At 46.3% G+C, this 10633-nt stretch overlaps 1 protein-coding gene across 10 annotated transcripts in view; it reads left to right on the plus strand.

Annotated features, from left to right (window-relative positions):
• Vwa3a (von Willebrand factor A domain containing 3A) overlaps positions 1-7428 on the plus strand; it is a 68216-nt gene extending 60788 nt beyond the window's left edge. For 5 of the 10 annotated variants that reach the window (XM_011241753.3, XM_011241752.3, XM_006507690.4 and 2 more), the window contains 7 exons: positions 888-1035; positions 1387-1531; positions 2201-2352; positions 3878-4001; positions 5813-5910; positions 6356-6421; positions 6779-7428. In XM_011241753.3, the coding sequence (XP_011240055.1) occupies positions 888-1035; positions 1387-1531; positions 2201-2352; positions 3878-4001; positions 5813-5910; positions 6356-6407 (719 nt within the window). In that variant the 3' untranslated portion in view covers positions 6408-6421; positions 6779-7428. The remainder of the gene's footprint in view (positions 1-887; positions 1036-1386; positions 1532-2200; positions 2353-3877; positions 4002-5812; positions 5911-6355; positions 6422-6778) is intronic. The other 5 variants (XM_030242509.1, XM_030242510.1, XM_030242511.1 and 2 more) reach the window with 5 other exon arrangements.
• Positions 7429-10633: the final 3205 nt, after the last annotated feature.

The following is a 10633-nucleotide window of genomic DNA, read 5'->3' on the forward strand; positions in this document are numbered from 1 at the left end:
AAGGGTTTCCCGGTCCAACCCTTTTGGAACATAAAGAGAGCTGGCCAGGTAGAGGGGTATGTGGACAGATGAGGTAGGCAGAGCAGGAGAGATTTGGGAGGTAAAATTGGCCAGGGCATGGTGGCTCCCACTGTGTTCCTGCCGCTGGATACTAAATAGGAGTTTGTAGTTGAGGTCTTTGAAAGGTTGACCAGTTGGCTGGCTAGTCTCATAGAGCATCCTGCCAGCTTCAGGCTGGTTTTCCTCTTATTGTCCCTATGACAGAATTGCTTTGGGATACCCAGATGAGTTCTGGGATACCCTGGGCAACAAGACCCAACAAACTTGGTCCACTTATAGGTGAGTGCCTAGTTGATTTTCCAACCATTTGTCAGTTTTCCTCTGCTGTCCCAGTCAGCACCAGAGTGACACTAGTCATACCAGCTACTTGCTGAGCTTGCCAAGTGTCATCTCTGTTCAGCCTTGTAGAATCAGAAGACCAAAGTTAAAGGATGCCTGACTAAAGTGTGGATTAGGGGACCAAGACAACATCTAGGCTCTAAGCTGTGGGATCCTGGCAAGTTGCTAGCCCTCTGGAACTCTCCTTGAGCTAGAACAACTTATTTTAATGTGTTACCCATCCCCCACGGGTGTCTCCATCCAGTCCCTCACCCCGGCTTTCTCTCAGGCCCCTAGAGCTGAAATCTTAATCTCTCAAACCTCGAAAGGCTAGCTAGCTCTGCCTTTGGATGGCTGACATCCACAACACCACCCCAGGGCCATCTCCCAGTGGAGAACTTGTGACCAATTATCAGAGAGGCAGTAGTTTTTCAAGAGTTTGCATTTTGTAGCTATCATGAGGAAAATTAATGTCCTACCCCTTCCCTGCCTCTGCCACCATCTCGAAGCAGGGAGCCGCAGGCTATTTGGCACCATCTTGGAAAGAAATGTGTGCATCCTGCTGGACACCTCTGGGTCCATGGGCCCCCACTTGCAGTGGATAAAGACAGAGCTCGTTCTACTGATTTGGGAGCAGCTGAGGAAGCACTGTGCCAGGTAGGTACAGGGCTGGGGTGCATAGGGTCTGGAAGACCATAAGGCAGCTGCCTAGTTTCCCAGGCTGAGCACAGTTCCAAGGAGCAGAGAGGTTTCAGAAACAAGAACTGCTCTTTTGAAGTCTGTTGAGGAGAGAACACAGGATTTTGCTCCACTGCTACGTTAGTCCACTTACATTTGCATCTAGCATTTTCAAGGGGTTACCCTCTCCTTCCTCACTGTCTGGGCACACTGTAGAGTCCTCAAGGGAACAATCCTCACAGAGCTAACATCCACAGTTTCAGCACGAACTGGCCTGTTCTAACCAGTCCTTTCTTTTCTTTCTGCCCCCTTCTCTTTCTTCCTTCCCAGGTTCAACCTGCTCAGCTTTGCAGAGGACCTACAGCTGTGGCAGGACACGCTGGTAGAAAGCACAGAGGCTGCATGTCACAAGGCTATGCAGTGGGTGGCCCACCTGCAAGCTCAGGGGAGCACCTCAGTCTTAGCAGCATTAACGGCAAGTGCTGCCAGGGAACCCTACCGTGTAGCATCGCAGAGATGGCACTACCCCATGCCGGTAGCCCATAATGCTTTAGGACGTACAGCATGTCACTTCATTTCATCCTCTTAGCAGCTCAGTGACATAGGGCTCTCTCTCACTTTCAGATGGAGACTGGGAAGGTTAGGGAGGTTGGGTGGCCTGTCTAGGACTAACCAGATAGGAAGTGGGCCTTTTTCCCCATCCTAACTCTAAGCTCCCTTGGTCTATGTTAGGCTGAAAGAGGAATCTCAATCTTTATTTAACATTTCTTTTCAGTGTGAGTGTGTGCAAGTGTGCCCCTGTGTGTGTGCGTGTGTGTGTATGTATGTATGTATGTGTGTGTGTTGTATAATCTGTGTGGAGCACACATGGCATGGCATGTGTGTTGAAGACATACAGCTTTACGGAGTTGCTTCTTGCCTTACAACTTCACATGTTCCCAGGGATCAAGTTCAGGTCTCCAGGCTAGCATGGAAAGCAAATTTATCTTGGGCAGCCCAGAATCTCAACCCTAATGGCCAATTTTATAAAATCTTTTCAGCCACATTTTTCTTAGGGACAAGGTCTCCTCTGTTGGGCCATCATTTCTGCCCTTCTTAGTGAATCTCCAATCCCAGATCTGACTTCCTTCCTATGTTCTCTTAGAAAGCCTTCAGCTTTCAGGATGTGCAAGGACTGTATCTCCTGACTGATGGGAAGCCAGACACAAGCTGCAGCCTTATACTCAACACTGTCCAAAGCTTCCAGAAGGAGAGAGGCGTGAAAGTGCATACTATCTCTCTGACCAGCGCAGACAGGTGAACGACAGCAGAAAGCTGAACTCCCTTCTCTAGAGTGTGGCCCTCCACTAATGCACAGCCTCCCTTAGACACGGGAATCAGGAGATGTATTGTCTTGATTTGTGGCCCGGGCACCACAAACAGAAGCCTTCTCCCTACCCCAGACTGACTAAGCAACAAGCTGTTCCTACATCTCTCTGCAGCCTTAAACTGATGTACCCTAGCTCATGAATCCTGCTATCTTCTCCCTTCTGGCCTTCTTTTCTTGGGAAAGCATTTATGAATATTTGGAGAAACTAGAGAAGAAAACATTAACATAGCACAATTTTCCTTTTTAAGATTTATTTATTTGTTATATGTAAGTACACCATAGCTGTCTTCAGACACACCAGAAGAGGGAGTCAGATCTCATTACAGATGGTTGTGAACTACCATGTGGTTGCTGGGATTTGAACTCAGGACCTTCAGAAGAGCAGTCAGTGTTCTTAACTGCTGAGCCATCTCTCCTGCCCCATAGCACAATTCTTAATGTTATTTATTCTTTGGAAATGTCATCCATGTATAGGTGAATGACTGTGCCTAGTCCCACCCCCACCTCCCACTTCCCCGAGGCCCCTACAATATCTCCCTCTCGATTTCTTGGGTTTTTTTTTTCTTTCTTTTTAAAAACTATTGTTTTATTTTATATGTATGACTATTTCACCTACATGTAGATATGTGTACCACATGAGTGCTTGGTGCCTTCAGAAATCAGAAGAGGGGTTCAGATGCCCCTGGAACTGGAGTTAGAGATAGTTGTGAGCCACCATGGATCTTAGGACTCAAACTCAGGTCCTCTACAAGAGCAACAAGAGCTCTTAACCAGTGAGCCATCTCTCCAGCCCCATCTTTCCTTTTTATTAATATTACACAAAGTCCAGTTTCTACTGCCTGTATATACATGGACATGATACCATCTACTGGGGCCTGAGCAATATACTAATGGCCACACACCATGTCCTCCTCCTAGACTAGCCATCGACTGTCAATAACTCCTCAGCCAGGAGGGGGACTTCTGGAGCCCCTCCCCCTCCATGCTGGCACTAACTGGCTTGATCTTGATAGAACAACTTTTATGTCACTTAGAAGAGCATGTGTTACACAAGATGCAGCCTCTTCAAAGAAGGGCTGACACATGTCTCAGCTGCAGAATGTGTGTTTAGACGTATGAGGCTTAGTTCAATCTCCAGTAAAAAATAAACGTTGTTAGTAAAATCGATTATCTGGGCACATATTTTCTCTCTCTGACTAAACTATAAACTCTGTGAGGGCCATATTTGTGTTAGTTTAAGCCTAACCCACATTTGACAGTGATGGGTGTGCATACCCCAGCTGAGAGTGTAATTGAAGATACTTGACGGTGGTCTTGATGGTATAAGCTGAGGCCCGATGGCCAGGTCACTTTCCCTTAAACCACAAAAGGCTTTTAAGTTCCACTGTGGTCCTGGGGTCTGCTTGTCCCTCCTAGCCCCTATGAATCCCTGAGCCTCTGTCTCTCTTCCAGAACAGCAACTGAGTTCCTGAGGGAGCTGGCTTCCCTCAGTGGGGGCCGTTACCACTGCCCTGTTAGCGACAAGGCCCTCAGTGGGATTCAAGGTTTGCTCACCAGAGGTTTCATCAAGGAAAGGGTAAGCGATCAGCCAAAAATATGGATCTGCTGAGGAGGCTTCAAGAAGCCTCCACAAGAACTGGCTTCCTTCTGAGAGCTCTGCTTCTCTTTTGACATGTAACGCTGATCAGGAAGGGCAGGTTTCCCATGGCTAGCCTCCTAAGCCGGTGGTTCTCAACCTTCCTAATACTGGGACCCTTCAATACAGTTCCTCATGTTCTGGGGACCCCCAACCATAAAATTATTTCATTGCTACTTCATAATTGTCATTTTGCTACTGTTATGAATCATAACAGTATGTAAAATACTGTTACATGCATAACAGTATGCAAATGTCTTCCCCCTGTGGAAGGGTCGTTTGACTCCCAAAGGGGTGGCAGCCTACAGGTTGAGAACTGCTGCTCTAAGCCAGATCCCCTTGAAGGTGGGACTGCTTTACCTCGATGGCCTCTTTGGATCAGCCATACATACATCCTCATCCTTACATAGACAAATAGCTCAAAAAGATGAGGCATGTGCCGAAAGCCAGATGAAGGGTGGAGCCAGACCCTGAGGTGTGGTTTGGAACCACTGGGCTCTAATTTCTGGGGGCTCCTGTCTTCAGTATTCATTCTCTGAAACAGACATCTAGCTCATCTGTAATGAAGTCATCGGTGAGCTATTATATAACAAACGCTGAGAGAAGTCAAAGGTTCCAGGGAGCCCCTCCCATTTAGCAGAAAAATGGTATACGTATTTAACTTTTTTGTTTATTTATATTACATGATTGCTCTGTTGCATGTACATCTGCATGCCAGAAGAGGGCATCAGATCCCATCCTAGCCCGTCCTGAACCACCATGTGGGTGCTGAGATTTGACTCAGGACCTCTGGAAGAGCAACCAGTGCTCTTAACCACTGAGCCTTATTTCTTTGTTTTCATATTTGTTTTTTGAGAAAGTACTTTGGTATGTAGCCCAGGCTAGCCTTGATGTCTCATGTCTCCTGCCTCCACTTCCCCAGTACTGGGATTACAGGTGTGTGCCACCATGCCTGGCTTAACTTTGGTTGCTATTGTTCAGAACTGCTGGAAGTTGAACGCAGAGCCTGGCTAAGCACTCTTCCGTTGAACTACATTTTCAGATCCCTAGGCTTGGTTGTTTGAGAAAGGGTCTCATGTAGCCTAGGCTGGCCTCAGATTCACTATGTAATTGAGACTAGCCTTGAACTCCTGATCTTCCCTCTCTCTAGTGCTAGAATGAGATATGAACCACCACCCTTATTCAAAGGGTTCTGCATGCTGAGTAGGAGCAGCTGCTGCCACACTGCTGGTGTGACATACTGGTGGCAGCCTCCTCTCTGTCTCAAAGCTCTGGTTACTTGTGAGTCTGTGTTTAGAGCAAGGCTCTGGAGTTTCAGTGGGTGATGTTTTGGAAACATTCCGAGGAAGCTCTATTTTACCGTAAGAAATAAAGATATTCTGTTGAATAAAGATATTCTGCCAGCAGTTTGAGTAAGGTACATACCACATTTGCCACTCAGGCCCAGGGAAGAGTCAAACTCACTGAAATTTGGACACTACCTTGGTCCCTCCACACCTCCATGCCCACCCCCACATGCTGCCTCTCACACATCTCATTTCAAACGCTCCCATGTGTAGGGTGGCTACCTGGATACATGGAGATGCACAAGCTGAGGCCCACAAGGACTTCCTGCCTCTGGTGAGAGGCGACTTCCTGCCTCTGGTGAGAGGCGACATCGAATTTTCTCTAATCACCACTTCTGAGAACTTTAGATTTTCAGGTCTCGTCTAGTTAATGTAGTATAATGAATTTACATTCATTTCCCCCAGGATCCCAAATTGCCACTCTTTGAAGGCGATGACTTGAGGTTACTGGCTGAGGAGTTCACCAGGGCTAGAAATCTCCTCAAGCAAGCCCAGGTCTTCAGGTATGCTTGTCCGGCTGCCCCTCCCACTTTTTTTTAAAAAGATTTATTTATTATATGTTAAGTACACTGTAGCTGTCTTCAGACTTTCCAGAAGAGGGAGTCAGATCTTGCTAAGGATGGTTGTGAGCCATCATGTGGTCGCTGGGAATTGAACTCAGGACCTTTGGAAGAGCAGTCAGTGCTCTTAACTGCTGAGCCATTTCTCCAACCCCCCTCCCACATTTTTAACCACCCAAATGGACATGCCTTTAACCCCAGCACTCAGGAGACAAAGGCAGGTGAATTCAAGGCTAGCCTAGTCTACATAGTTTCAGGGTAACACGGTGTGAGACCTTGTCTCAAAGAAAAATCCACATAGGAGAAAACACAGTATTTGTCTTTCCCCAGCCCACCACCTCGTTACCCACCCCCAGGGGTCTGTTTTTCTTTACTTTCTGCCTTCTAGATCCCAGCTCCTGAAGAAAAATAACATGAAATCAAAGGTTACTTCTTGCTAGAGACATGTTCTCAGGTAAGAGGATGCCATACCTGCTCAGTGCCCACCAAGGGCCAAGGACATGTTTCCTTAAGCACACATGTAACTGTGGGAAGGATTAGGAATTACGATTTCCACAGAGTCTACCCACTGAGCACCCCTGACAGAGCAGACAGAGAAAGCTGTGACCCCCAGATGACATACAGGAAATAAAATGTTTAGCACTGGGATACTCTGAAGGCTGAGGGCGGGAAGGAAGGCCTCTTTATTTGTGTATGAGGCCTCCTGAGCCTACCTCATTTTCCTGACCTGTTCCTCAACACACCATGCACTGTAGCCACTAGACTAAGATCACTAAGAGGTTCCTCTTGCCTCCCCCCTTCTCCTGCCTAGTGACTCCTACTTATCTGTTAAGGCACAGCTCAGATAGCATCACTCCACTATGAAGGTGTCCCTGGGACCCATCCAGGACCTCTAGGAAGATCCGATGCTTCTGGCTTTCCTCTTCTTCTGGTTGTCATGACAACTATGCTTCTTGTGGCATTCAGCACTGAAGACCACCATGCTTGTCCAATATCCTAAGCCTTCTTGATCATGGTTCCTCCAAGAAACTGCTGTCTTAACCATCCATGGATTCCCAGACCCTGCCATATAGCAGTCTCATGGTAAACAGTGAGCACCCACCTGAATGTGACAGCCCAGCTCTAGACAGCATCCAGATGAATCGAATTCTACTGGCTCCTCCCTGTACTTCTTATCACCCCATCCACGGCCCAAGGCAGGTACCAGTAGCCTAGCTTGGCGAAAGACGCAGCCAAGAGCCAAGTCTACTACCACCCCCATCACCTGCTAATTGGAGGCTGCTATGGACCCAGTCCAGAGTAAATGTTCTACTACAGCCTCTGAAAATCAGACTTCATCCTCTGAACCCAGCTATGCTACGTACAAACGAGTGGAGATATCATGTGTTAGATCAGCTAACACATTTCCTAAAATGTGAAAATTGTTTTTGCTAATAGAGTCAAAATTAGTTTTAAATGCTTGAGTACTGGTAATGATTTTGTGTGTGTGTGTGTGTGTGTGTGTGTGTGTGTGTGCATGTGTGAACAATTTTGAGTGTGATAAAACTCTTAAAAACCTCATTCAGAGTATATAGAGGATTTAAGCTCAATATGGAAAATAATGTGCTTATTTTTTAAAATGAACAACTCAAATGGGAAATAAATATGCAAAAATGCTTACCCTGTTAGAAGTGTGACCCACTTGCCAACATGCCCAAGGTTCTACGTTCAATCCTCAGTAACACACACACACACACACATACACACGCGCACGCACACACACATACACACACACATACACACACACATACACACGCGCACGCACACACACACACATACACATGCGCAGAGAGAGAAAAAGAGAGAGAGAGAAACCAGGCATAGTAGCGCACACCTGTAACTTCAGCACTTAAGACTTGGAGGCAGGAGAATCAGTCATTCCAGGCCAAGCTGGGCTAAAACCCAGCCCTGTTCCTGTAAAGGAACAATGGGAATAAAAACTAAAGTCACCATGAAATGCATCTATGTACACAAAACAATGGCTTGACTGTCAATATCGAGATACTGATATCTGGAATGAGGGTCAGGGAAAGGAAATGTATATTTCCACCACTTTGAAAATCTGGCTATTTCTAGTAAAGCAAACCCCATCTATTGTGTGACCGAACCATCCCACTCTAAGGGAAATGGGTGTGGTGTGGATGCAAGAATGTGTCCAGTAGCTTGATTTGTAAAAGCTCAAAACTGGAAATCACCATGTCCAATCATGGTACAATGTGCAAACAAATATAGCATATTTGGATAGTGGCAAACTCTGATTCAGTGGAAAGAGCATAAGCTATGGCTATGACATTCAATAAGATGTATATCAAATCCATCAACAATGGTAGGCACAAACCCAACATAAGCTGGAGCTGTGACTCAGCTGGTAGAGAGCTTACCTAACATGCATGAAGTCCTGGCTTCTCCATATCCCACCCTGCATAAACAGATATAGAGTCAGGAGGATCTGGAAATCAGGGTTATCCTTAGCTACAGCAAGTTCAAGACTAGTCTGTGCTACTTAACAGTCTCTCAAGGCGCTGGCGAGATGGCTCAGACGTTAAGAGCACTAACTACTCTCCCAGAAGTCTTGAGTTCAATTCCCAGCAATGACATGCTGGCTCACAAACCATCTGCAGTGGGATCCAATGTCCTCTTCTGGTGTGTCTGAAGACAGTGACAGTGTACTTACGTACATAAATAAATATATTTTTTAAATTCTCTCAAAATAGAAAAAGAAAGGAAAAAAGGAAGAGAAAGGAAAAAAAGAGGCATCAGACCTAAGAGTATGTGCTCACAATTCTGTATGAAATTCAAGAACAGATATACTCATTACTGAACCAGAAATCACAGTGATAGCCGCCGTGGGGAATGCAGAGTGAGCATTGGGACGCTAAGAGCTGATATCTCCTGTCTGAGTGGTGTTTTGTTAGAATGCTCAGAGATGGGGCTTGGGAGGAGGGTGGTCACTAGGGTTATACAAGGTCCTGAGATTGTGTCTACCAAAACTGAATCCTGGTGGCTTTATAGGAAGACTAAGAGAGACCAAAAGAGACACATACATACACATGCCCTGGCTCTTGCACACGATGTCCTGTCACTCAGGACTCTGCCAGCAAGGAGGCGATCACCGGACACAACATCTTAACCTTTTTGCACTGAGAACTTTGAGCTGGGGCTGAGGTAAAGCTTTGCAGATAGGAGCGCTTTGCTGCTTTCCCAGAGAACCCAGGTTCAGTTTCCAGTACCCACAGGGCAGCTCACGACCATGGCTAACTCCAGTTCTCGGGGATCAGGTGCCTTCTTTTGGTCTCTGGGGGCACCAAGCACACACTGCGTGTGTACATACATACTAGCAAAACACATACATGAAATTAAAATAATTTTTTTTCTCCAAAACAAATGTCTTTATTTATAAAGTTACCCCGTTTCAGGAGGCAAGAAAACTGCTGTCAACTTGAGTCAACCTGGCCTACACAGGGAGTTCAAGACCAGCTTGGAAAATAAACACCAAAGCTGTGTCTTGGCAAAATTATTATTATTAAAAAGATTTTTTAAGGTTTAGTTTTATTTTATCATTTGAGTATTTTGTGTGTCTGTGTGTATGTATGTATGTATGTATGTATGTATGTATGTATGTATGTATATGTACCATATGCAGGTTCGATGCCCAAGGAAGTCATTGGATCCCTTAGAGCTGGAGTTATGGATGGGTGGTTGCAGAGCTGAGCTCTGTGGAGCCACTGGGAAGGATCTGGTCCAGGCTTCTTGCTTCCCATATCTCCAGTGATTCAGTAGTATAACCCCATTCTCTGCCAGATTGTCTCCCATGGGCATGTCTGTGCCCAGATTACCTTCTCATTGTTTTTACATTGGTTGTACTGGAATGAGAGCCTTCTCCATTCTTCTGACCACCAGCTGAACTAATCCCATGTTCAGTTACCCACATTCTGAAATGCTAGGGGTTGGAACTTCGACATATCATGCGGACACAGCCTCTGACAGTTATGGGTGGTGGTGTTCTTTGCAAGCCAGCCAAAGCCAGCAGCTAATGGGGAATGTGACTTCTATGGTCCAGAGAGGGTCAGGAAAGACACCAAGGCTTGTGAAGTGGTCCTGGCATTTGAACCCCACCTCCGCACATAGTGATAACAGCTACTGTTAGTTGAGTCCCATGCTCTAAGGTCTGCATGTATTCTATCACATCGGCCATAAGCAGAGAACGTAAGCTACACATTGTTCCCAGTGTGTGGATGAGGAAGCCTTGCCACTGTCCAAAGACACAGCAAGAAAGTGACAACAGGCCAGCAAGATAGTTCAGCAGGTAGAGGCAGGCACTGGCCATCAAGGCCGATGACCTAAGTGCAATCCCAGGAGCCCCTGCAATGGAAGAAAAAAAGCCACCTCCTGCATGTCGTCTTCTGACTTCCACATGAGCACTGTGGCATACACATGTGCTCACACGCACATAAGTCTAACAGAAAAGACGCAAAGCCAGTTAAGGACCCCCAAGGCCTGTACCTTCCACTCCCTGAGCCTCCGTTATGAACCTGTTCTCTACCTCTAAATGAGGCTAAAACAGAATCATGGAGATTGAACAGGACACTCTACCATCTGGCACAAGGAAGAAGCAGGCTAAATTTTG

The sequence above is a fragment of the Mus musculus genome, chromosome 7 (assembly GCF_000001635.26).
Source record: "Mus musculus strain C57BL/6J chromosome 7, GRCm38.p6 C57BL/6J".
Lineage (NCBI taxonomy): Eukaryota > Metazoa > Chordata > Mammalia > Rodentia > Muridae > Mus > Mus musculus.